Raw genomic sequence first — 27,562 nt, 5'->3', positions numbered from 1 at the left:
TTTAAAAGAGTAGTGGCCAGCCAAGAGGTCCAATTGATGGAGGTACAGAAGAAGCAACGTCGTCTTCTCAAGAATTTTCAACCTTCACAAAGGGCAAAGAGCGCACTGCCCATTGACGGGGCTATTATGGAGGTGGTCAACGATATATAGCAAACTCCAGCCTCTGCCTCACCGACTAACAAAAGGGCATGGACTTTGTTTTTTCTCACCCCCAAACTGAATTCTCTGGTCGACACCATACAACAAAGAGCTAAAGTGCCCAAATAAAAGAGTGCTGCGTCCGACAAAGAAAGCAAGCGCTTGGACCTTTTTGGTAGAAAGGTTTATTCATCAACTGTAGTACTAAAGATGGCCAATTATGCAGCACTGTTAGCTAACTACGATTTTGATAATTATTCAAAGCTTACAGATCTCATGGAACATTCGCTTGACAACAAGTGGCCAATCCTGAAGTCTGTCATTCAGGAAGGCTATGCATTGGTGCAAACAGCCCTACAAGTAGCTCTGGATGTCACGGAGACAGTTGCATGCTCCACCACCACATCAATTGTAATGCGAAGGACCTCTTGGCTGCAATTAGCCAATGTTCCCAAAGAGCTGCAATCTAAAGTAGAGGACCTCCCTTTCGACAAACAGAAAATATTCGCCGAAAAGACCTGATGAGGTCCTCCATACCAGTAAAGATTCAAGAACAACTTTGCCAAAATTAGGCATGTCTAAGCCGCCCCCCCCCCCCATTGACGAAAACGGTATGTGCCATATCAAAGGCACCGTGAAATTGTGTACCCCAGGTACCAGAATAGGGAATTTGATCAACAGCATAACAGGCAACATCCTCAAAGGAAGCATCTGCAAAATATCTGTACGTTCAATGAGCAGAACAATAAGTAGCAGGTTTCACGTATTGGTTGTGGGCATGCAAGATTTCCCCCCCCCCCCCCCCCCCCCCCCCCCCCGGTCTGTCAACGCCAAGACCAGGTCTGAAACCACTTTGTCATTGGTGGGCTGCCATCACCACTAACTGCGGGGTCTTCAAGCTCATAACCTCAGGCTATGCAATCCTGTTTATATCACTTCCCTCTCCTTCTCTGCCCCTCTTCAGGGACCCCTGTCATGAGGTCCTATTAAAGCAAGAGGTCCAACAACACCTCACCCTCGGGGCAGTGGAGAGGGTACCACATAAGTTCAGGGGCAAAGGCTCTTATTCCCACTACTTCCCCACCCAAGAGAATGGGAGGCTGGAGACCCATTCTTGACCTCCACAGACTCAATCGGCATCTCTGCAAACAGCGGTTCAAAATGGTGACCTTGGCATCTATCATTCCAGCGCTTGACCAGGGGGACTAGTTTGCAGCCCTCAACCTACAAGACACCTACTTCCACGTTATAATTCACCCTGCTCACAGGCGTTTCTTAGGTTAAAAAGGTAGCATGTGGTATTGGAAGTGATCTATTGCTACTGTAAATCTTGTCTTCTGCACCCAGGGTCTTTTCCAAAACACTTGCCATGGCTGCAGCATACTTATGACACAAGGGCATCATCCTATTCCCATATCTCGATGACTGCCTGTCACAGCTCACAGGTTGTGCCCACACTTGGCCCCTCGGCTCCTGGGCGGAACCCCCCTCTTAGTGCAGCGACCCTCTCTTGGGGTGCCCACTCTCACCTGGGGGGGGGGGGGTCCGCCCCTCTGCCTCTGTGACTGGGCCTTCAGCCGCCTACCTCTGCTGTGAGCTCCTTTGGGGAGTCCACTCCCTCTGGAGCCCCGGGGCCTCCCCTCCCAGAAGGAATAGTGCCACCCTGTTCTCTAGACCAGAGCATCTCCCAGCCAGCACAAAACAGGAGGGTTTATTGAACTTTGAACACAGCAAAGGATCTCTCAGGCCAGTAGGCCCGGGCCCTCAACCCTGCACATCAGTCTCCCCTCTGTCTGTCCCCCCCAAAACAGCCCTCATCTCCCAGCAGAGCCTCCACTATCCCCAGCAACGGCCCCTCCCCAGTCCATTGTCTTCTCCCCAGGTAAGAGGGTCGCCTGGGCCCCTTTTCTCCGCCTCCTTTCATTCATCCAATATTCTCCCCTTGCTGGGATCAGCTCGGCCAGTTGCTGGGGTCCCTCTCTGCAGCCGTGTCATCTAAGCAGGGCCGGGGTCACCAGGGACCCAGACACCGTGGCTCCAATTCTGGGCTGTTCTCTGAAACAACAAACTCCCCACCTTTGTCACATTAAATTAGTAATTTCCGGGCACTCAGTGCCCCCCTGTATGTAACACCCCCCCTTGAACCCCCAAAACTCCCCACTCTGCCTAATCAAAGGCCTCTTCTTTGTGGAAACACTCTAATCAATTAATGCAGTGCAAGTGGTATTCGAATCCCTAGGTCTCATGATCAGTCTTCAGAAGTCTTCTCTGACTCAGCACAATCCTTGGAGTTTATAGGCGCCCGCTTGCACTCAACCGCAGCACAGGCGTACCTACCGTTACAGAGGTTCAAGATGATACAAGACCTCGCTGCAGTTGTCTGAGTCCCATGGTACAAATACTTACATTGTGGTGGCCGTGTGCCCCATTAGCTGAAGGACAGGTATGTGGTGGCTCATGCACAGATATGCTTTTGCTGCATACAACATTGTGAATATTGTGCCTGGATGGCGTGTGTACGGAGGGCAAATTGGGGGGGCCCCCCCACCTACCCAGGGTGGTCGTGTCCCTCAGGTGGTGGGCTGAACCCAATAACTTACTAGCTGAGGTGCCCTTCCACCGAGACTAGCCCGTGGCACAAATTATGTTAGATGCCTCTTTCCTCGGTTGGGGATGTTGAAGCAAAAGACTTCTCTGTGTTTAGGTGGCTAACACACAGCTTTATTGATCAATAAGGCACAAAGTGAGCCAAACGTGAACCCAGCAGGACCGGGCCCAGTAAGGCTGCTAATACAAATCAATCCTAGTATCTTTAGACCCTTAACCAAACTAGTCTGAGGTCAGGGCATCCAATTACAGAAATCCATCAATTAAATTCAGAAGAGAAGACTGTTGTCACTCCCTACTGCCTGTTTCTTCTTGGTAAGAGCTTCAGCTCAAATGCATTCTAATGCATTCCAAAGGCCTCATCCTTCTGGCCTTTCTCACATCGGTGAAGGAGAGTTCACGCTCTAGCGTACGTGCAGAAGCAAGAGACTTAAATGGCTTCTGTTATACAGAATGGCTTATAGCTAAATATGAAATGGCTTCCACAGGGAGCACACTTGGACGGTCACCTAGTACAGGGCTGATGGTCCACCAAAGAAACTTTTTTCCACATCAATCTCTTGGAACTGAGAGCTGTCTTCAATGTGTGCAAGCGCTTCTCTGTGTGCATCCAGGGCACCCCAGTCAGAATCCTCACTGACAATATGACCACGATGTACTACATATATCAATAGGGTGGTGCTTTGGCGCATAGGGAGTGGGATCGAGCAATATGCTTATGGAACTGGTGTATCCAACGCAGAGTAACACCGATGGTCAGGGCTCGACAATCTATTGAATCTACTCGCCCGTGGCGAGTAGATTTCAGCCCGGCGGCGCGCGCATGCGCAGTGTGGGGCTGGTGAGTGGCTTTCACCGCAGTTCGTCAAACCCTGCTGATGTTGTCATACTTACCCGGCATCAATGATGTCACAGCAGATGCACTTAGCAGACATTTCCTGAAGGACCACGAGTGGGAGCTAAACCATTGTATACTCCAACCAATTTTCCGCCGCTGGGGATTTCCCCAAATAGACCTCTTTGCTTCATGCCACAATGCCAAATGTCTGCCGGAGTGGGCCTGGGATCCCTCGGAGACACCTTTATCCTCAATTGGAGCGGCCCCTTCATGCCTTCCCTCCAACCCCACTGATCCCCAGGGTCCTTGAAAAGCTCAACAGGGAAGGAGCAACAGTAATCCTCATAGCCAGGGCTTGACAAACCGTGGCAAAAGCCGCTTGCCAGCCCCGCATGTGCAAGAGCTGCATTGCGCATGTGCGTGCTGCCGGTAAACAGGGTGCCGGGCTGAAATCAACCCGCCACGAGCAAGTAGATTCAATAGATTGTCGAGCCCTGCTCATAGCCCCCTTTTGGCCCCGTCAAACATAGCTTCCTTATTTCTTTCGGATGTTTTCTCTTCCACCCTATTCCCTTCCCGAACACCACGATCTGTTGATTCTCAGGACCATGGCGCTCTAACACATCCCCAGCCCAGCCTACTGCGCCTGACAGCATGGTTCCTTGTTGGTTCTGAGAATCCGAAATGAAATGTTCTCATTTCTGCTATGTATCAAATACCTCTTTGACGCAAACATACTTCTCTATCCACCTGTCTTCAGAAGTGGTGTGGATTTGTTTCATGGTGTACAGAAAGACACCTGGACCAGAGTTTCAAGCCCCTTCATGAGATCTTGGAATCTATTCTCTCCTTAAAGTAATCAGGCCTAGCCTTGGCTTCTCTCAAAATTCATCTTGCAGTAATTACTTCATTCTGCCGTACTGTAGATGGAGGGGGGATATGATAGAGATATATAAAATCATGAGTGGTGTGGAGAGGGCGGATAAAGAAAAGTTATTTATTAGTTCCCATGATATAAGGACTAGAGGACAGTAAATGAAATGAATGTGTAGCAGGTTTAAAACTAATAAAAGAAAGTTCTTCATGCAGCGTGTAGTCAACCTGTGGAACTCCTTGCCAGAGGAGGCTGTGAAGGCTAGGACTATAACAGAGTTTAAAGAGAAGCTAGATAAATTCATGGAGGTTAGGTCCATACAAGGCTATTAAGCAGGGGATAGAAATGGTGTCCCTGGCCTCTGTTTGTCAGAGGCTGGAGATGGATGGCAGGAGACAAATCGCTTGATTATTGTCTTCGGTCCACCCTATCTGGGGCACCTGGCCCTGGCTACTGTCGGCAGACAAGATGCTGGGCTAGATGGACCTTTGGTCTGACCCAGTACAGCCATTCTTATGTTTATGTTCTTATGAGTGTCAGTATTGGCACACCTCACTGTTAGCCAGTGGCTGGGGTAGTGAGTGATCTGTGAGCCCTATCACACCTGAGTCTTTGACTGCTAGGACAAAGTCCCTTCGCAGCGGGCAGCCAGGGAGACTGACGGGTGCCTCAAAGAGTCTGCCCCATGGAGGCGCCACAACTCAATGCTCAGCTCTTACTGCGTTTACCCCGACTGGCTATAGTTCTTTTGATTGTGTTTGGTTCTGTTACAGCAACAGGAGTCGTCAGGTTAAAGCTTAAACAGTTACTATTTTATTGTTACAAGGCAAGCTTAGCTGTTAAATGTCACTGCTGTGTTACAGATGACACAGCCACTACAAAAGGCAAAACCGAAAATACAATGAAAAGTCACTTAAAGGTACCATGAAACCCTTTTGGCTCTCTGAGCTCTTATTGAATGTGCGCAAAAATAGACACCTAGCAGATATATTCTCACTCCTGCGATCCTTACTCCGGCAAAGCCAGTGTTTCTCTCAATCCAAATGGGAAGCACTCAGTACGAGACGAAGGTGTCCTAAAGTCTCGGGGGTCCAAGACCGCCTCATCAGCAGGTATATGGGTGGGTCTCCAATTAGAGTGGGGCACAGGGCCCCACTTTATATCCCCGTGGTCACGTAGACGCTTTTCTAGCCATTAAAATGCCAATTAAGTTGGAATGTCTTTGTGACGCCCGTTCCCACAGGGGGTCCAGAGCTTAATTTGCACCTGTGAGGTGGAGGTAACTAAATCATTAGGGCCAGACATCCTTTTTCTGATGGGGCAGTAGATTCCTCTTCTGGGGCAGAGTGTAGGCGTATCAATACTGGTACCAGCCAAAGGTAGCCCAAGGCCCTATCACCTGCTGGCCCAATTGCCGTTATCTGGTTCCTGTCTTGCATCCAGGGCCATTATTATTCCAGCACCTCTGGAGGCCCTGGAGCCTTTGAAGACAGAGTTTCGCTCTCAAGGATTCTCTCACCCAAGGATGTTGGGGGGCGGCGTTTCTTTCTGGCTACACTCACCACAAAAAGATTTACCCAGGGGACTATCGAATCTTCATCCACCTCATAGGACAGCGCCACAGTTGTGGAACCTGGAATGGTCCTAGGCACCCTCACTCAACACTCCCCCCACTTGAGCTACTAGCCGCCTGTCCACTATTGATGTTAACCATCAAAGTGGTCTTCCTATTAGTGAGAACATCTGTTTGCAGAGTGGGTGAGCTCACTGCACTCGCTGTTAAACCACCATACACAGTAGTCAAAAAGGACAACGTTATACTCCATCCTCACCCTTTCTTTGACCCAAAAGTGTCCTCTGAATTACATATTAATGAGCCAATTGTTCTTCCACCCTTCTATCCAAAGCCACACACATCTCAACAGGATGCCATTCTTCTTTTTTTCCTGGGGAGTTCTATTCCAACTTCTTAAACAGATGAACTTCCATGTTCATTCTGTTCAAAGGAATTTTAAGAGTGGGATTTAGATACTGCATACTGTACTTAACATGAACCAGGCTAGTGTCTGAAAGGCTGTGCACTATTTTGGGGAAAATCTGATTCATGTTGATGGGCTATACCGGGGTGGGCAATAATTTTTTGCCTTGGGGGCCACTTCAAAAAATTTTTGAAGTAGCCCTAGGCCACCCCGGAATGGTCTGAGGGTGGGGGAGCCCCTTTGCTCCCCACTTCCCACTAGACACCCATGCCCTGGAAGGAGCTTGGCACGCTCCCCCACCCCCAGGCCAATCAGGGCCTGGGGTGGAGGAGCGTGGGAACCCTCCTCCCGCCCTGCAAAGAGCATGTGGCACTTTGGAGTGCTGCGAGGCCGGGGCAGGGCGAAGGAAGCGTCACGCAGCTCCCCCAGACCCTGATTGGCCTGGGGGCAGGGGAGTGCACAAAGCCCCCACCCCCCCCCACGCCCTGTGAGCTGAATTTCAAATGGTGTCCTATGTGAAGGACATTTGTAGATGAGTAAATTGCATGTTTGTGACGGACTGGGCCGGGTGTGGGCACAGCTGAGGGCGTCCGCTCAGGGCAAATTGCTCAAAATTGGGGGCTCCTTACAGCCCCAGACTGGAAACCTTCCCAAACAGGCCATAAACTGGTCACACCGAACACTTTAGCTGCCTACCTGGCCAGCTAGAAGCCTCATGAGCAAATCCCCTCTGACACCCCAGCAATATCCATGCCCCAAACAGCCCCGGGCCTAACACACAGGTGAGGGGTTATAGGACCCGATCTCACCTACCCCGAACGGGTTCTCCGGTCCCAGAAACCAGCCACAGATCCCAGGTCAGTTTACACTCTGGACCTTACCCACAAATCACACTGAGCCAAACCTTTAGAATCGAACATCTAAAGGTTTATTACAGAAAGAAAGAAAAGCATGAGAGCGAGGTTGTTAAAGTATCGTACATTACATGCATTGAATCTCCCAGTTCTCGATGCAGGCTCGCAGCAAAGATGTTATAACTGCTGGCTTAAAAATCTCTGGTTACATCCTATGTCAGGATGGGTCCGCAGTTCTTTCCGGCTCGTTGTTCCCTGCAAGGCTCCATCTGTGATTCGGAGCCAAGCTGAAGACCAAAAATGGAGGATGGCACTTATATACCTCCTGGGTCTCTTCCAAGCTGGAGAGTCACATGGTCAGTGGCCAGGCCTATAGCTTCATTCCCCAGGTGTGTCTTTGGCCTTTAGAGAGCTGTTGTCCCTAGAGCCCCACTCATTAACATATCCATATGCTGAGCATTCCTCGCCTATTGCTCAACCTTATACAGCAAAGTTTCCAGCATCCATAGAGAGTACATGTTTATAACTTCACGTACAGTTATTATACAACTACCTGAATAGCATATATAGAATCAGAAGACAATAAGCTTTTGTTTGACACCTCACATGGCCCACTTTGTATACACTTTGGGGCAAATACCCCCCCCCCCCCCATGGGTGCAGCAGTGAGCTGGCTGCTCCCTTTAAAATCCAGTAACGTGACAATGTTACTGTTCAAATTTTCACTCAGCTGGAGGTTGGGTCTATCCTTTTTCCAAAATAAACTTTCTAAGTATGCTCCGAAAGTGACTCATTGTGCTGTATCATGAATAATAGCTTCATTTAGGCCTCAGTTGAAGTATTGTGTCCAGTTCTGGGCACCGCATTTCAGAAAGGATTTGGAGAAACTGGAGAAGGTCCAGAGAAGAACAACAAGAATGATGAAAGGTCTAGAGAACATGACCTATGAGGGAAGGCTGAAAGAATTGGGCTTCTTTAGTTTAGAAAAGAGAAGACTGAGGGGGGACATGATAGCAGTTTTCAGATATCTAAAAGGGTGTCATGAGGAGGAGGGAGAAAACTTGTTTATCTTGGCCTCTGAGGATAGAACAAGAAGCAATGGACTTAAACTGCAGCAAGGGAGGTTTAGGTTGGACATCAGGAAAAAGTTCCTGCCTGTCAGGGTGGTCAAACACTGGAATAAATTGCCCAGGGAGGGTGTGGAATCCCCATCTCTGGAGAGATTTAAGAGCAGGTTAGATAGACATCTGTCAGGGATGGTCTAGATCAGTGGTTCTGAAATTGGGGTCCATGGGCCACTAGTGGTCTGCAGACACCTTACAGGTGGTCTGTGGCTCAAGCTCAGCCCCCTCCCTCCCCATAAAATGGGGAGCCCACACTGGTGTTGCAGCCTCATGGCACCTGTCTCTTCCCCCCCCCCCCCCCCCCCATGCCCAAGGTTGGAGTGCCAGCATGTGGGGGGTGGGGGAGGGGGGAGGGTGAGAGTGGAGAAAGCTCCAAGCTGCCTCACTGGATCTGCCTCATGGGGAAGATGTAGATCCAGAAGCTGCTCCACGTGCTGCCACTGCCCCTCCATCGACTTAAACTGTGCACGTGAAACACGGTTAAAACAACATATCCGCTTTAAGAGTGAGTGCAGGGATAGGAACAGGGGAGCGGTTGAGCACTAAGACCCAGGGGAAGCATTGCTTCCCCTAGGTCTTTTGGCCAGCAGCCATTTTGTGCCAGCACCCTTGGGGAACCAGGTAAGCTTGGGAGCTGGGGGGGCGGGCAGGTTCTGAGTGTTTGTAGGGTTGCCAAGTGCCCGGCATTTTTGCCTCCTGGCTGGGGAAAAATTCAGAAAATACTGGACATCTCAGGTGTCCAGTATTCTCTCTCTCTCTTTTTTTTTTTTTTTTTTTAAACCAGACAGGAGCTGAAAATACCAGACTGTCTAGGTGAATATTGGACACCTGGCAACGTTAGTGGTGCCCAGAGCTGGACACAATACTCCAACTGAGGCCTAACCAGCGCAGAGTAGAGCGGAAGAATGACTTCTCATGTCTTGCTCACAACACACCTGTTAATGCAGCCCAGAATCATGTTTGCATGATAGAGTTAATCTGGACTACGGGAAGCCCTACACTTCAGTCATCCCTTTCCCTTTCCCTTCCTCTCCTGCCCCCCCCCCCCCCCCCCCCCCCCCAGGCACCAGGGGAGTGAGGTGTTTCAGTTGGGGGGAGGAATTGGAGGGGTTTTTTGCTCTTTGCTTGTGTGTCCCCCAACTGATTTTTCTGTGGGTCAGTGGCCCCTGACCCAAAAAAGGTTCCCCACCCCTGCCATAAATGAAGACAGTATTGAAAGCTTTTGTGTTGGATGTAAATTTAATATTTTAGTTGAAAATTAAGTTTGAACGAACATGAGACAGTTAAAGCACTTAATCTGTTCAATAATTTTGATTTAGTATTTCCTTTCTTACTGGTTAATTTAAACCAATCTCCCTAGCTGAAGCAGTAGCAAAAATGGCTCTGGTGAGTTCTAAGATTCTGTGACTTTTTTTGGGGGGGGGGGGGGGGGTCACAGAATACTTCAAATTGTAATTCTTATATGCTGATGATCAGACAGATCCTTAACCGAATTAAATCATGCAACATTTTCAAATGGGATTATTTCTTACTGGGTATCTGCAATCTACCTTAATGTGTCCCTTTTTAGGCAATATTTGAATGCAGTAGTGTTAGCATTAAGAACAGACTCTGAAAACTGTAAACATATTTCAGACAGCACATTAGCATTAGCTGTTACCAAGCCACCACACTGCTGTAATTTAGAAGCTTTAACATTACTGTGTGATCAGGTGAGCCAGTCATATTTTGTATACTATTGCAGTTCAGCTTTCTTTTGTACTAATGATGGAACTGACTTGTTCTTTTTTTATTGTAATTTATCTTAATCTTTTACTGCCCAGTCATTTTTTTTTTTTAAACAAGTCTTAAAACATTTTTGCACTTGCAGGGTGGCTGGTAACCTCAGATGGGAATTTAAAGGAGTAAATGAATTGTGTGCTATATTGGTTGTGACATTGTTCATTAGGTTTAGTTTTTATGTTAGTCTCCCTTGTTCTATCTCCCTCACCCCGTTACCTTTGTTTCCTTGCCATGAGTGCTCCCTTACATTTTCCCTACCATTTATCTTGCAAAATAAACATCTCCCTACACTACTTTTGGTCCATACCTCCCCTGCTGCCACCATCCATGCACCCCTTTTGCCATGTGTAAATTTACTATCCACCTAGTAACCAAAGGACTAAACCTAACCAGTCAAAGTTAATACAGAAAAGGATAGAAGTGTGGCACTGTCCGGGACTGCACCGCCCAGGAACTTTTGGGAAAAGCTAGGAGGGTGGGGTCAGAGGTTCATCTCTTGTAGCCTCTGGCTTAAAGGTGCCTTGAATTTTCCTTCCCCTACTTCTGTAAAAACAAAAATCCTCTTACTACTGTGAGAGAAAAGGAACTTTCTCTCTTGCCCACCTTCACACTCCAGACTGCTGCTAGTGGTGAGGGACTCTACTAATCCACCCATCTCCAGCCTCCTGCTCCAGTGTGCATAATTTTAGCACTTGTCTTAGTTGCCGCTCCAAGCTTTATCAGAGTGAAACAGATCTGATTTACTGCTGTCAGTGCTGTTCTGAATGGCTACAGTGAGCTCGAGTCCACTTAAACTCTTGCTTGGTTGAAGTTGTAAGCAGCCACAGAGGCTCTAGAGTGTTCTTTCTGCTGATGTAGAACACAAAATTGCATTGATCTTCAAACACTTTTTTTTAATGGAAGTTCTACTTTCTGCAGAAATTGGTACCACTCACAGGAAAAGGACCACATCACTGTGAATGAGCACTAAAAGAATACCTGTCAGGAGATGTTAGATGGGGGGGGGGAGTTCCTCTACTTTATCTTCATTTCTGTTCTATTTAAATTATTCTATATGCTTCTTCTCCAACACTTCCATTCCTCCTTCTGTGTGCCTGTATCAGAAAGTGTGGTCTGTATCCCTGAAAAGCTACTTAATTCTCCAATAAATCTTTCTTACCGCAAAGTCAGTCTATTCACAGAACATCACTCTAGTTATTTAGCTTTAGACTTTAATCTGTTTTACTAACTGACAGATTACCTGGATCTTTACCCTACAGCTAACGTTTGAAGTTCACCTACATATGTATGCTTTCCATAGTGTGTGGTTTCTTTAAAACCAAAAATTCTCAGGTTTCTAACCATATAGCTCCATGCTGTAGCTGTTCTCCAGTCATAATGAAACTGTAAATAACCATTTGGGGAAAATGTTTAATACAGAAATAGGACTAGCAAACTGTGGCGTCTGTTTTAGATGTTGGACTTTCTACATATATTCAATTCGTTCTAGCATATCAAAGCATTTGAAACATTTATGTTAAGTTGGTTTTTTTTCTCTTTTTAGGGGTAGCAGATGGTGTAGGTGGCTGGAGAGACTATGGGGTTGATCCTTCTCAGTTCTCAGGGACTCTAATGCGAACATGTGAACGTTTAGTAAAAGAAGGACGGTTTGCACCAAGCAATCCTGTTGGAATTCTTACTACAAGTTATTGTGAGCTGCTGCAGAACAAAGTACCTTTGCTTGGTAAGTGCGCTGCTGCAGAACAAAGTACCTTTGCTTGGTAAGTGCAGCAAATATTGTTCTGGTGTGGTGCATGTCCTCCTAGATGCAGATATGTAGACTTAAAGTTGTTTTATTATTTAAACTTGGAACACCAGCATAAGCCCCTGCCAGCTTTTTAATTTAAAGAGGAAAACTCTAAATGAAACTGCAGATCTGTAACCTTGTCTTATGAGGATCTTGCACAGTGGATACAAAATAAGTTCCTGCTGCAGTCAGCTAATACTAGCTATATCTTCAACAAAATAATTCTCAATTTGAAACCTTTAGGGAGTTTTTAGCTTTGTGATTTGAGCTCAGGTTGAACCTATATTTTTCTGAAGATAGTAACTAGAGTATCCTGTTATTGGGTCTCCTTGCCCCTTACTGCTGCTCTTGAGCTTCCTGTACACTGTAAGTTTTAGACTTCGCTGAATGTAATTCAAAGGGGTAAGATTGTACTGTAAATGGTTTATGCTGTATGGTCATTGGCATACTATTGTATTTCCTTTGTGCACTGCATTTAACAAATCATTTGTAGCATATTTCTTTTGCTGTGCTTCAAATCTCTCTTCTCACAAAGTATGCCTTTGGATATGTGCATGCAACACCCCTGGAAATCAGTGGGAATTATGAGTGGACGTGAAGGCAGAATTAGGCTGTGAATAGGCAACCTTGAAAACTGATCCCTAAGGCTATGTCTATACTGCAAAAACTCACGGAGCGTCCACAATACAAGCGCGTCTTTGCACGAGAAAAAATACAGTAGATCGTCAGAAGACGGGGCTTTTTGTGCAAGAGTTATTCCTCTTTCTATGAGGAATAAGCCTTTTTGCGCAAGAGCTCTTACGCAAAAAGGCATGTGTGGATGGGCAGGAGGGGGTTTTTGCACAAGAACTGGCCTCCAGGAAAAAGCACACGTGCTCTGGTGGATGCTCCAGACAACTCATGACAGCTCTATAGTTCCTGTCTGCTGGCCCCTCCTTAAAGGTGCAGGCCCCCTGGACAAGCTTCGTGGCAGGAAGCTGACCCCAGAGAGCAGCACCTCACCCCGTGGCTCTCCCTGCCACAGCCAGGATGAGGCATGTCTGCCCCTGCTACCCCCGGCCCTCATCAGGAGCAGCCCCCGGGGGTCACAGGACCCACCCAGGGGCACCAAAAGGCGCACACCCTCCGGGTCTGGTCCAGAGGTCAAGGCCCTCTTGGAGCTGTGGGGACAGGAGGAGGCCTTGCAGGATCCCTGGGCCCGGAGGAGAAATGTGGATATCTTTGGCCGGATGGCGCAGGCCTTGGCCGAGCATGGACATCCATTCCGGACCTTTGAACAGGTCCGGAGTAAGGTTAAAGAACTACGGCTGGCATATGTCCGTGCCAGCAAGTGCTCGGGGGCAGGACCCCACACCTGCCCCTACTTCAGGGAGCTCCATGCCATCCTCGGGGATGTGGGGGACGAATCCCCATCCACCCTGGTGGACTCTGGGCTACGGACCCCCGTAGTGAGGCAGCTGGAGTAGGAGGGCGAGGGCCAGCCGGCTGTCAAAGCAGAGGAGGAGCCGAGGGGCACTGTGACCCTGTCTTTGGAGCCGGTGCCTGGCAGCCAGGATCTCTCCCAGGCCACCTTGGACAGCTGGGAGGGATCCTCAGGTGAGTGGTCTCCTCATCACTCACTTCAGAGGGTGGGGGAGGCAGGTGCATGGGGGGCGAGTGTTGCTTGGGCTGCTCCGGCTGGACACCGCGCACGTGCCACACACGTCCTGCCACGGGGGGGAATGCCACGGGCTGGAAGCAGACTAGCCACAAGGGTGCAGGCCTGACACCCCCCCCCCCCCCCCCCCGCCACACACACACACACACACCGAGGAGTACTGCACACAGTACGCAGCCATACCTGCCCATACGAGACAGCAGCCGCGTCCGTAGAAAGTGTTGCGAGCCACCCCGTGTGTGCGGCCCCCAGGGAGCCCCAGCCTGCTCCCGGCTCCTCTGCCGCCCCTGAGGGAATCCCACTGTGGCCGGACACTTCCCTGGGCTGCTTGTCTGTGGGCTTGGGGGTGGGGAGGAGGAAGCGGGCACCCCAGTCCTCTGGGCCGCAGACTGTTGGTCGCTGCTCACAGAGGAGGGCACGGCCTCAGGGACAGTGTCTGCAGGGATGACTGACCACCTCTCCCTCTGTGTGTTCTCCACAGCCGGACCAGCTGGGAGTGAAGGGCCAGCCAGTCCACCACTGCCACCTGCCACAGTTCAGGGACCACGAAGATGTGCCAGGGCCCGGCATCAACTCATGCAGCACCATGTCACTGACATAGAGAGGATGGAGGAGATGCTGACCCACAAGGTCCACTCCAACCTTGAGTGGCGGCAACATGCCTGAGGACAGTATCTGGAGCTGTGTGACCGCATGTGCGATATAATGGCCAGCATGGCAGCACACATGGCCAATGCTGCTCCTCCTGGCTCCCACCCTCCTGCCCCTCGGCCATGCCCATGCCCCCTCCTCCTGCCCCCCTTCTTGGCCACCTCCCTCTGCTCACTGCCCCCACCCATCCACAAACCCGACTAAGCCCCCACACCTGAGGTGGCACAGGCAGCTGACCCTCACAGTCATGAGTCCCCCTCCCAGTTTACAGCCCCCTCCCCCTGCCCACCTTTGGTTGATGTTGAATAAATACAGTTTATTCTTGGTTGCAACACTGGCATTTAATTTCAAAAAGGGGAACTATGCAAAAATGAGGCTAGTTAAACAGAATGTCATGGCTCCTTCCCCACGCTGGCACAATAAATGCAGAAGTGGGGGCCAGCAAAAAAGGCAAAGGCATAAAATGAGCTCAAACTAGCTACAGGAATAAAGGGAAACAAGAAGACTTTTTATAAATACATTAGAAGCAAAAGGAAGACCAAGGTCAAGGTAGGCCCACTGGTCAGTGAGGAGGGAGAAGCAGTAACAGGAAGCTTGGAAATGGCAGAGATGCTTAATGACTTCTTTGTCTCAGTCTTCACCGAGAAGTCTGAAGGAATGGCTAACATAGTGAATGCTAGTGGGAAGGGGGTAGGTTTAGAAGCTAAAATAAAAAAGAACAAGTTAAAAATCACCTAGAAATGTTAGATGCCTGCAAGTCACCAGGGCCTGATGAAATGCATCCCAGAATACTCAAGGAGCTGATAGAGGAGGTATCTGAGCTTCTAGCTATCATCTTTGGAAAATCATGGGAGACAGGAGAGATTCCAGAAGACTGGAAAAGGGCAAATCTAGTGCCCATTTATAAAAAGGGAAATAAGAACAACCCAGGAAACTACAGACCAGTTAGTTTAACTTCTGTGACAGGGAAGATAATGGAGCAAGTAATTAAGGAAATCATCTGTAAACACTTGGAAGGTGGCAAGGTGATAGGAAACAGCCAGCATGGATTTGTAAAGAACAAATAGAGTCAAACCAATCCGATAGCTTTCTTTGGTAGGATAATGAGTCTTGTGGATAAGGGAGAAGCGGTGGACGTGGTATACCTAGACTTTAGTAAGGCGTTTGATACGGTCTCGCATGATATTCTTATCAATAAACTAGGCAAATACAACTTAGATGGGGCTACTAGAAGGTGGGTACATAACTGGCTGGATAAGCCTTCTCAGAACGTAGTTATTAACGGTTTACAATCCTGCTGGAAAGGCATAACAAGTGGGGTTCCGCAGGGGTCTGTTTTGGGACCGGCTCTGTTCAATATCTTCATCCACAATTTAGATATTGGCATAGAAAGTACGCTTATTAAATTTGCAGATGATACCAAGCTGGGAGGGGTTGCGACTGCTCTGGAGGATAGGGTCATAATTCAAAATGATCTGGACAAATTGGAGAAATGGTCTGAGGTAAACAGGATGAAGATTAATAAGGACAAATGCAAAGTGCTCCACTTAAGAAGGAACAAGCAGTTTCACATCTACAGAATGGGAAGTGACTGTCTAGGAAGGAGTACGGCAGAAAGGGATCTAGGGGTCATAGTGTGATACTGTTGCAAAAAAAAGCAAACATGATTCTGGGAAGCATTAACAGGTGTGTTGTGAACAAGATACGAGAAGTCATTCTTCTGCTCTACTCTGCGCGGGTTAGGCCTCAGTTGGAGTATTGTGTCCAGTTCTGGGCACCGCATTTCAAGAAAGATGTGGAGAAATTGGAGAGGGTCCAGAGAAGAGCAACAATAATGATTGAAGGTTTAGAGAACATGACCTATGAAGGAAGGCTGAAAGAATTGGGTTTCTTTAGTTTAGAAGAGAGAAGATTGAGGGGGGGGACATGATAGCAGTTTTCAGGTATCTAAAAGGGTGTCACAAGGAGGAGGGAGAAAACTTGTTCATCTTGGCCTCTGAGGATAGAACAAGAAGCAATGGGCTTAAACTGCAGCAAGGGAGGTTTAGGTTGGACATTAGGAAAAAGTTCCTAACTGTCAGGGTGGTCAAACACTGGAATAAATTGCCCAGGGAGGTTGTGGAATCTCCATCTGTGGAGATATTTAAGAGTAGGTTAGATAAATGTCTATCACGGATGGTCTAGACAGTATTTGGTCCTGCCATGAGGGCAGGGGACTGGACTCGATCTCTCGAGGTCCCTTCCAGTCCTATGATTCTATGAAAAGTACCCCAAAACCTTATCTACTAGGCTTTTGTATAAAACTTCCCCCCAAAATCGTAACAATGAAGACTTTGGGAATAAAACGCTGCTGCCACCCCCCAAATATTAATAAAGCAACCAGGGAGAGACTACTTTGGGAAATCTCACCCCTAATGTACAAACCAGGACACACAAATTAACCAATACCAGGTTAATAAAAAGAAAAGAGAAAGAACTTCTATTATGAATCATCACAATTTTCCTGTTGCAAGTATAATGACTAGATGGAACAGTAACAATATAATATACTCATGAAGGAGAAATTTACCATGGGCCACGAACTTAGGGTATGTCTACACTACAAAGTTAGTTCGAACTAACGGATGTTAGTTCGAACTAACTTTCATAGGCGCTACACTAGCGCTCCGTTTGAACTAGGTAAACCTCGTTCCACGAGGATTAAGCCTAGTTCGAACATACTAGTTTGAATTAAGGGGTGTGTAGACCCTTAATTCGAACTAGTGGGAGGCTAGCCCTCCCCAGCTTTCCCTGGTGGCCACTCTGGCCCACACCAGGGAAACTCTACTGCTCCCCTCCTGGCCCCGGACCCCTTAAAGGGGCACGGGCTGGCTACGGTGCCCGTGCCAGGTGCAAGCCTGCCAGCACCCAGCCAGCAGACCCTGCACCTGGCACTGATCGAGCCACCCACCCGATGCCCCCCAGCCCTCCCCCTCTTCCCGGGACCAGGCTGGCGGCTCCTGGGAGCTTGCCCAGGACCGCAAGAGGCGGGCACCCGCCTGGGCTAGTGCGGACATCGTGGACCTTGTCCACGATGTCCGCACTAGGCACAGGAACGTGGCCAGCTAGGGCAGGAGAGCTGCCAGCCTGGCCACCCAGGAGCAGGAGTGCATGAAAATCAAGTTGGTCCACTGAGACCCCCAACCCTGAGCTTACAATGGCCGTCCTGGGTCAGACCAAAGGTCCATCTAGCCCAGTAGCCTGTCTGCCGACAGCGGCCAACACTAGGGATCCTGGAGGGGATGGACCGAAGACAGTGACCAAGCCATTTGTCTCGTGCCATCCCTCTCCAGCCTTCCACAAACCTTGGGCAGGGAGAGCACTCCTACCCCCTGGCTAATACCACTCCATGGACCCAGCCTCCATGACTTGATCTCACTTCCCTTTAAACTCTGTTCTAGTTCTAGCCTTCACAGCCTCCTGCAGCAAGGAGTTCCACAGGTTGACTCTGTGCTTTGTGAAGAACAACTTTCTGTTACTAGTTTGAAGCCTGTTACCCATTCCTTTCCTTTGGTGTCCTCTAGTCCTTCTTTATGGGAACTAATGAAGAACTTTTCTGTATGCACCCTCTCCACCCAACTCCTGCTTTTAGAGACCTCTATCCTGTCCCCCCTCCGTCTCCTCTTTTCTAAGCTGAGAAGTCCCAGTCTCTTTAGCCTCTCTTCATATGGGACCTGTTCCCAACCCCTGATCATTTTAGTTGCCCTCCCCTCTCCCAGCCTCTCTCTCCCCCTCTCCCACCTCCTTTTCCCAGTCTCCCCCAGTTTTGTTCAATAAAGACAGATTCCATTTTTGAACACAATTGTCCTTTATTTTGTACATCAAGAAAAGGGGCTAGGGAAGGGTAAGTGGAAGGAGGTGAGGGAGGAATGGGGTACACGCCCCCCATGGGGAGGACTGGGCTGGCTCTGTGGGCTTTTGGGGTGGAACCTCTCCTGCAGCCCCCCGATTGCCCCCTCTCCCCAAATGGCAGCCTGCGGCAAGTGCAGCCGGTCTGATGGCCGAGTGCTGTGATGTGCCCAGTGTGGATACTCCGGGCACTCCGAGCCAGGACTGCTTTGCAAGCGGGGCACCCCTGAGAACTGTCTGTCCAGGGTGGGGGTTGGGACCCTTTAAGCACAGCCCTCAGAGCGTGGAGATGCTGTCTCAGGCTAGCCAAGTCCTCCTCTGATGCCCTGCCGGCACTGCTTCCGGCCATCCTTAAGCCCGGTTCAGGGTCCAATTAATGTGGACATGGTAGTTCGAATTAGCAAAATGCTAATTCGAGCTAGTTTTTTAGTCTAGATCCGTTAGTTCGAATTAGCTTAGTTCGAATTAACTAATTCGAACTAAGTTAGTTCGAATTAACGTTGTAGCGTAGACATACCCTTAGTTATAAAGGCGAGCAAAACCCATTTCTAAATGCACAGGCCAGATCCCATTTCCCAAACCATAAAACCTAACGGATTTATCTAAACTTTAGGTTACTTACAGACTGTGAAGAGTATTTTTGTAGAAGGATACATTGTGTCCCCTTCAATAGCTGGAGAGAAAGTACCCAGGGACAAAGGACGGAAAAACCCAAAAATTCCTTTGTCCCAGTTGTAAATTCCTACCTACATGTCTATTGGCTGCCTGCCACCTGGTTTAGGTAAGGGACATATTTAACCCCTTAGTCCCCAGGATGCTGGCTAACCCTCATGATCAGAACACAGAAATTAAAAGGTACAGTGACTAAAGTAAAATCCCTGCAAGCTGCATGGACACTTTTCAAAGACACCATAATAGAGGCCCAACTTAAATGCATACCCCAGATTAAAAAAACATAGTAGAAGTAAAAAAGAGCCACCGTGGATCAACAACCATGTAAAAGAAGCAGTGAGAGATAAAAAGGCATCTTTTAAAAAGTGGAAGTCCAATCCTAGTGAGGTAAATAGAAAGGAGCATAAACACTACCAAATTAAGTGTAAGTATGTAATAAGAAAAGCAAAAAAGGAGTTTGAAGAACAACTAGCCAAAAGCTCAAAAGGTAATAAAATGTTTTTTAAAAAAACAGTGAGGAGTCCTGTGGCACCTTATAGACCCGTGGTCCCCAACACGGTGCTCGCGGGCGCCATGGCGCCCACGGGGGCATTTCAATGCGCCCGCCAGGTGCTCGGGGCTGGCCTGGCCCCGGGCACATGGCGCACGGGTGCTTGGCGGGGGGAGCGCCGGGCGTGCGGCACTCGGCGGGGGCGGGCGCTGGCCCCGGGCACGCGGCGGGGGGAGCGCCGGCCCCGGGCGCGCGGCACTCGGCGGGAGGGGGGGAGTGCCGGCCCCGGGCGCGCGGCACTCGGCGGGGGGGACCGCCGGGCGCGCGGCACTCGGCGGGGCAGCGCCGGCCCCGGGCGTGCGGCCCTTGGAGGGGGTCCTGCTCCCGGGCGCGCGGCCATGGGGGTCCCCGCCCCCGGGCATGCAGCTGGGGGGGTCCCGCCCCCCGGGCGCACTAGTGTCCCCGCCCCCTGGCGCCCTGCGGGCAAACGGCCATGCCCCCTGGCGCCCGACAACCTCAAAAGGTTGGGGACCACTGTTATAGACTAACTGAAGTGTTTGCCCACGAAAGCTTATGCTCCAAGACCCACTTCGTCAGATGCATGTTTTTTAAGTACATCAGAAGCAGGAAGCCTGCTAAACAACCAGTGGGGCCCCTGGATGATCAAGATACAAAAGGAGCACTTAAAGACGATAAAGTAATTGTGGAGAAACTAAATGAATTCTTTGCTTCGGTCTTCACGGCTGAGGATGTTAGGGAGATTCCCAAACCTGACGTCCCTTGTAGGTGACAAAACTGAGGAATTGTCCCAGATTGAGGTGTCATTAGAGGAGGTTTTGGAACAAATTGAAAAACTTAACGTTAACAAATCACTGGGACCGGATGGCATTCATCCAAGAGTTCTGAAAACTCAAGTGTGAAATTGCGGAACTAGTAACTGGGTACAGAAGCTGATTTAAAGGACAGGTTACTAGTGACTGGAAGATAGCTAATGTAACACCAATATTTAAAAAGGGCTGTAGAGGCGATCCTGGCAATTACAGACTGGTAAGTTTAACGTCAGTACCGGGCGAATTAGTTGAAACAATAGTAAAGAATAAAATGATCAGACACATAGAAGAACATAATTTGTTGGGCAAAAGTCAACATGGTTTCTGTAAAGGGAAATCCTGTCTTACTAATCTATTAGAATTCCTTGAAGGGGTCAACAAACATGTGGACAAGGGGGATCCAGTAAATATAGTGTACTTAGATTTCCAGAAAGCCTTTGACAAAGTCCCTCACCAAAGGCTCTTGTGTAAATTAAGTTGTCATGGGATAAGAGGGAAGGTCCTTTCATGGACTGAGAACTGGTTAAAATACAAGAAACCAAGGGTAGGAATAAATGGTAAATTTTCAAAACGGAGAGGAGTAAATAGTGGTGTTTCCCCAAGGGTCAGTCCTAGGACCAATCCTAATCAACATGTTCATAAATGATCTGGAGAAAGGGGTGAGCAGTGAGGTGGCAAAGTTTGTGGACGATACTAAACTGCTCAAGATAGTTTGGTGAGATCTTTTTAAAGTTCTTCACAGTCTGCTTTGGTCTTAACTAAGTGATTGGGTAACAAAGTGGCAAATGAAATTGTATGTGGATAAATGTAAAGTAATACACATTGGAAAAAATAACCCCAACTACACATACAATATGATGGGGGCTAATTTAGCTACAGCTAATCAGGAAAGAGATCTTGGAGTCATCGTGGATAGTTCTCTGAAGACGTCCACGCAGTGTGCGGCGGCAGTCAAAAAAGCAAACAGGCTGTTAGGAATCATTAAAAAAGGGCTAGAGAATAAGACGGAGAATATCTTATTGCCCTTTATATAAATCCATGGTACGCTCACATCTTGAACACTGTGTACAGATAGAATCATAGAATACTAGGACTGGAAGGGACCTCGAGAGGTCATCGAGTCCAGTCCCCTGCCCTCATGGCAGGAGGAGATGTGATCTCCTCATCTCAAAAAAGATATACTGGCATTAGAAAAGGTTCAGAGAAGGACAACTAAAATGATTAGGGGTTTGGAAGGGGTCCCATATGTGGAGAGATTAAAGAGACTTTTGCGTTTGGAAAAGAGGAGACTAAGGGGGGATATGACAGAGGTCTATAAAATCATGAGTGGTGTGGAGAAAGTGAATAAGGAAAAGTTATTTACTTGTTCCCATAATATAAGAACTAGGGGGCCACCAAATGAAACTAATGGGCAGCAGGTTTAAAAGAAAAAAAAGGAAGAAGTTCTTCACACAGCGCATAGTCAATCTGTGGAACTCCTTGCCTGAGGAGCTTGTGAAGGCTAGGACTGTTACAGGGTTTAAAAGAGAACTAGATAAATTCATGGAGGTTAAGTCCATTAATGGCTATTAGCCAGTATGGGTAAGGAATGGTGTCCCTAGCCTCTGTTTGTCAGAGGGTGGAGATGGATGGCAGGAGAGAGATTGCTTGATCATTACCTGTTGTGTTCCCTCTCTCTGGGGCATCTGGTATTGGCTACTGTCGGCAGACAGGGTACTGGGCTGGATGGACCTTTGGTCTAACCCATTACGGCCGTTCTTATGTTCTTATTGGGAATGGAGAGGTTGTGGTGGGGATGGGATGTGGCTGCAAGGCAGGGGCCCCTTGGTAGGAGGCGCTGGGCCTAGTTACTGGGGTGCTTGCAAGAACCTCTCCCTCAGGGCCTCCCGGATTTGCACCCCAGCCTGGTGGGCCTGCCGGATGGCAGCTGTCTGGGGCTGCTCAAACGCACGGCCCTCGTGGCTGGCATCTGCGCCCCACCATGGGAGGAAGGCCTCCCCCTTCTTCTCCACAGTGTTGTGGAGGACACAACATGCTGTGACCACCTCGGGGATGTTGTGCTCCCCCATGTTGAAGCAGGTGAGCAAGCAACGGAAGCACGCCTTGAGACGGCCGAAGGCGCACTTTACCTGGTTCCTGGCCTGGTTCAGGTGGGCATTAAATTGTTCCCTGCTGGGGTCCAGGTGTTCAGTGTAGGGCTTCATGAGCCATGCCATGAGGGGGTATGCCGTGTCCCCCATGACGTACAGTGGCATCTGAACATCCCCAACCGCAAATTCCTGGTGGGGGAAGAATGTGCCTGCCTCCAGCCTGCAGAACAGGCTGGAGTTTCGAAAGATGCAGACATCGTGTGCCCTGCCCGACCACCCCACAAAATGTCCGTGAAGTGTCCACGGTGGCCGACCAGGGCCTGCAGCACCATTGAAAAGTAGCCCTTGCGATTGATGAAGTAGGCCACTCGATGGTCTGGTGCTCAGATGGGGATGTGAGTCCCATCGATGGCTCCCCTGCAGTTGGGGAACGAATCCAGCCATGGTCGTGTCCAGGTCTCGCAGACAGATGACCCTCTTCAGCAGGATGGAGTTGATGGCCCTCACCACCTGCAGAAGGACACAGAAAACACACAGAGAATGGGGGGGGGTGCATGAGCCCTTGAGAGGTGCCTGCCCCCCTCCAATGCCCTCTCCCCCCCCCAAACGCCCCAGGAGCCTCCCCATGAGGCTTTCCCCCGAGCAGCAGGGCTGTATGAGGGCGGGATGGCACAACCTCCCAGGGGGCGGAACCCCCCCCAGCCAGGACTCTCCCATCTCCCGTGCAGGGACTGCAGCCCCAGAGGGCCTTACCTGCTTGAGGAGGGCCCCGACGGTGGACTTGCCCATGCCGAACTGGTTGCCCACCAACCGGTAGCTGTCCGGGGTGGTGAGCTTCCAAAGGGTGATGGCGACCCTCTTCTCCACAGAGATGGTGGGCTGCAGGTGGGTGTCTTGTCTCTGGAGGGCAGCGGTGAGCTAGGCACACAGCTCGAGGAATGTCTCCTTCCTCATGTGGAAGTTCTGGAGCCGCTGCTGGTCAGCCCACCGCTCCATCACCAGCCAGTCCCACCAGTCGGAACTGGTGTCCAGCTTCCAGAACCGCCTCTCCACAGTGGGCTACAGTTGCCACAGCGTAGCTACCGCATTCAGGGAGACGGACTCCACGTTGAGCTCGGAGTTGAGCTCCTGCAGGAGCAGCATGGTACCGTGCAGCAACTGCTGCACAAACTGCAGCATGGCCATGTGGGGCCAGAACATGCCCCGGGGCATCTCTGGCTCTATGGCACAAAATGGAAAAGCCATGGTGTCCAAAGAAGCACACAGCATCTACACAGCAGTGTTATTTTGGAATAACGATGTTATTGCAAAATAACATAGGCTATGTCTACACTACAATGATCTATCGGAAAAAGGTATGCAAATTGTGCTCCACAATTTGTGTGCCTTTTTCCGATTAGTTTTTTTAGAAGAGGCTTTTCTGAAATTTGGCCTGTCTATACTTTTCCAAATTTTGGAAAAAACCCTCTTTCAGAAGAGCCCTTCTTCCATGTGGGAGGAGGAAGATAGGGCTTCCAAAAGCGCACGTCTGCTCTTCCTCAAAAAAATGCAGCGCCGTAGCACCGGTGGCTCTGGAGCTGGCACAAGCCAGGACTGCTCAGTCCCCGCTCAAGTCAGTTCCTCTGGCACTACCCCCGCTGCGGCTCTGCACAGTGGCGCTTATCAAATAATCATATAGTTGATATACGATTAGCCAAATAATCGCGTTTTAACATTCTTAGATGGGCATGCCCAGTGTATCTGTTGCTTGGGCCAGGAACATTCACTGAAGAGCTGCCACCATTGTAAGAAGCTCTCATCCAGATCACTGAAGGCAAGAGAGCTCCAGTTAAAGCTCCTCACCATGGAAAAAGTGGAGAGGCCAGCCTGGAACCGGCACCTCAAACCTCCCCAGCCCAGACCTCACCAACAGCGGCTTCATAGAATCATATAGAATCATAGAATAATAGGACTGGAAGGGACCTCGAGAGGTCATCGAGTCCAGCCCCCCGCCCTCAAGGCAGGACCAAGCTCCGTCTACACCATCCCTGACAGATGTCTATCTAACCTGTTCTTAAATATCTCCAGAGAGGGAGATTCCACCACCTCCCTTGGCAATTTATTCCAATATTTGACCACCCTGACAGTTAGGAATTTTTTCCTAATGTCCAATCTAAACCTCCCCTGCTGCACTTTAAGCCCATTACTCCTTGTCCTGTCCTCAGAAACCAAGAGGAACAAATTTTCGCCTTCCTCCTTGTGACACCCTTTTAGATATTTGAAAACCGCTATCATGTCTCCCCTTAATCTTCTTTTTTCCAAACTAAACAAGCCCAGTTCATGAAGCCTGGCTTCATAGGTCATGTTCTCTAAACCTTTAATCATTCTTGTCGCTCTTCTCTGTACCCTTTCCAATTTCTCCACATCTTTCTTGAAATGTGGTGCCCAGAACTGGACACAGTACTCCAGCTGAGGCCTAACTAGTGCAGAGTAGAGCGGCAGAATGACTTCACGAGTTTTGCTTACAACACACCTGTTGATACAACCTAGAATCATATTTGCTTTTTTTGCAACAGCATCACACTGTTGGCTCATATTCAACTTGTGGTCCACTATGACCCCTAGATCCCTTTCCGCCATGCTCCTTCCTAGACAGTCGCTTCCCATCTTGTATGTATGGAACTGATTGTTCCTTCCTAAGTGGAGCACTTTGCATTTCTCTTTATTAAACCTCATCCTGTTTACCTCTGACCATTTCTCTAACTTGCTAAGGTCATTTTGAATTATGTCCCTATCCTCCAAAGAAGTTGCAACCCCACCCAGTTTGGTATCATCTGCAAACTTAATAAGCGTACTCTCTATCCCAATATCTACATCATTGATGAAGATATTGAACAGTACGGGTCCCAAAACAGACCCTTGAGGAACTCCACTTGTTATCCCTTTCCAGCAGGATTTAGAACCATTAACAACAACTCTCTGACTACGGTTATCCAGCCAATTATGCACCCACCTTATCGTGGCCCTATCTAAGTTATATTTGCCTAGTTTATCAATAAGAATATCATGCGAGACCGTATCAAATGCCTTACTAAAGTCTAGGTATATGACATCCACCGCTTCTCCCTTATCCACAAGGCTCGTTATCTTATCAAAGAAAGCTATCAGATTAGTTTGGCATGACTTGTTCTTCACAAACCCATGCTGGCTATTCCCTATCACTTTCTTACCTTCCAAGTGTTTGCATATGATTTCCTTAATTACCTGCTCCATTATCTTCCCTGGGACAGACGTTAAACTGACCGGTCTGTAGTTTCCTGGGTTGTTCTTATTCCCCTTTTTATAGATGGGCACAATATTTGCCCTTTTCCAGTCTTCTGGAATCTCCCCTGTCTGCCATGATTTTTCAAAGATCATAGCTAAAGGCTCAGATACCTCCTCTATCAGCTCCTTGAGTATCCTGGGATGCATTTCATCAGGATCTGGTGACTTGCTGACATCTAAGTTTCCTAAGTGATTTTTAACTTGTTCTTTGTGTATCCTATCTTCTAAACTTACCCTCTCTCTGTTTGTATTCACTACGTTAGGCACACCTCCAGACTTCTCGGTGAAGACCGAAACAAAGAAGTCATTGAGCATCTCCGCCATTTCCAAGTTTCCTGTTACTGCTTCTCCCTCCTCACTAAGCAGTGGGCCTACCCTGTCCTTGGTCTTCCTCTTGCTTTTAATGTATTTATAAAAGGTCTTCTTGTTCCCCTTTATGCCTGTAGCTAGTTTGATCTCATTTTGTGCCTTTGCCTTTCTAATCTTGCCCCTGCATTCCCGTGTTGCTTGCCTATATTCATCCTTTGTTAGTTGTCCTAGTTTCCATTTTTTATATGACTCCTTTTTTATTTTGAGATCATGCAAGATCTCCTTGTTAAGCCAAGCTGGTCTTTTGCCATATTTTCTATCTTTCCTACACAGCGGAATTGTTTGCTTTTGGGCCCTTAACAACGTCCCTTTGAAATACTTCCAACTCTCCTCAGTTGTTTTTCCCTTCAGTCTTGCTTCCCATGGGACCTTACCTACAAGTTCTCTGAGCTTATCAAAATCTGCCTTCCTGAAATCCATAACCTCAATTGTGCTGGTCTCCCTTCTACCTTTCCTTAAGATCATGAACTCTATTATTTCGTGATCACTGTCCCCTATACTGTCTTCCACTTTCAAGTTCTCAACTAGTTCCTCCCTATTTGTTAAAACCAAATCCAGAACAGCTTCTCCTCTGGTAGCTTTTTCAACCTTCTGAAACAGAAAGTTGTCTCCAATGCAGTCCAGAAACTTATTGGATAGCCTGTGCCTCGCTGTGTTAGTTTCCCAACAAGGCTCCTTGGCTCTGATGTTCCAGCCAAGAAAATGGTCAAAAGAAAACACTCTTCGCCCTCAGCAAAGAGGGCAACGAAGAGATCATCTCCCCAAAGTAAGCTTCCATCGCTAAAGGGGAAGGCTACTGGGGATGCGCAGGTACTGGGGAAGTCCGGTACGGACAAACCCCAAGGAGCAGTGTCTTCTAAAGAATCACGCCCTGCAGTCTGGCATCCAACCCAAAGAAAACCGCCACTGTGCCATTGGTACTGATAGTGACGGTACCAATGAAAACAGTACCTAAACTGCCTCACGGTACCACCGACAGGAGGTGCTCTGAACCGCTGGTACGGACAATGGCCAATTTGGTACTGGCCCCGAGTACAGAAGTCTCCCTGGTACTGTCTACATCTAGGATATGGGCAGACTCTCTAACGCATGGACAACTTGCCGCACCGGTGGTACTGACCTTCACTCCAAGACCATTGACTACCCAGCAGGAGCTAGCAACAGCATTGGTACCAGGCACACCCTTATTCAATACTAACGCCACAACAACACTGGAGGGAACGAGCAGGCTCGCCATGCTATTGAGCTTGGTGCCCCCCTTTTCCAGCGACAGTGATGATGAAATCATTCTCCCCACGACACTCATCACCAAAGTCAGCTGCACAGATACAGCTATTGCAGCACATAGCTCAGCCCCAGATGTGGCAGCCTTTTCCATGGCTCCCTCCCATCCCGCTCCCACAACCTTGGCAGGGATGGGACACTTTCAGTACCTTAAAGGCTCAAGTACCAGCACCTCAACTGATGCTGCCACCTAGGCCTCCAACAGTGGCCCACAGGTCCCTTACACCTGCAAGATCTGAGATCACACAGGAGGAGATAGAGGACTTGGACAACTCTCAGGGAGAGGATACATTACCTCCCTCGCACATCTTGTCGTCTTCCCCTGACAAGACAATAATGTCCCCTC

At 48.9% G+C, this 27,562-nt stretch overlaps 1 protein-coding gene across 5 annotated transcripts in view; it reads left to right on the top strand.

Moving 5' to 3' along the window:
• Window positions 1-27,562, top strand: part of LOC112544843 (protein phosphatase PTC7 homolog) — a 95,442-nt gene that overhangs the window by 16,049 nt on the left and 51,831 nt on the right. For 3 of the 5 annotated variants that reach the window (XR_012898731.1, XM_075914699.1, XM_075914697.1), the window contains exon 2: window positions 11,740-11,919. Coding sequence is in view for 4 of the 5 variants with exons in the window: in XM_075914699.1 (XP_075770814.1) it covers window positions 11,740-11,919 (180 nt within the window). In the remaining variant the exon portion in view is untranslated. Of the gene's footprint in view, window positions 1-11,739; window positions 11,957-27,562 lie in introns of all 5 variants that reach the window. The other 2 variants (XM_075914700.1, XM_075914698.1) reach the window with 1 other exon arrangement.

This window comes from Pelodiscus sinensis, unplaced genomic scaffold (assembly GCF_049634645.1).
Source record: "Pelodiscus sinensis isolate JC-2024 unplaced genomic scaffold, ASM4963464v1 ctg92, whole genome shotgun sequence".
NCBI lineage: Eukaryota > Metazoa > Chordata > Testudines > Trionychidae > Pelodiscus > Pelodiscus sinensis.
Note: the sequence above shows the minus strand (reverse complement) of the source record. Positions and strands in the feature narration are given on the sequence as shown.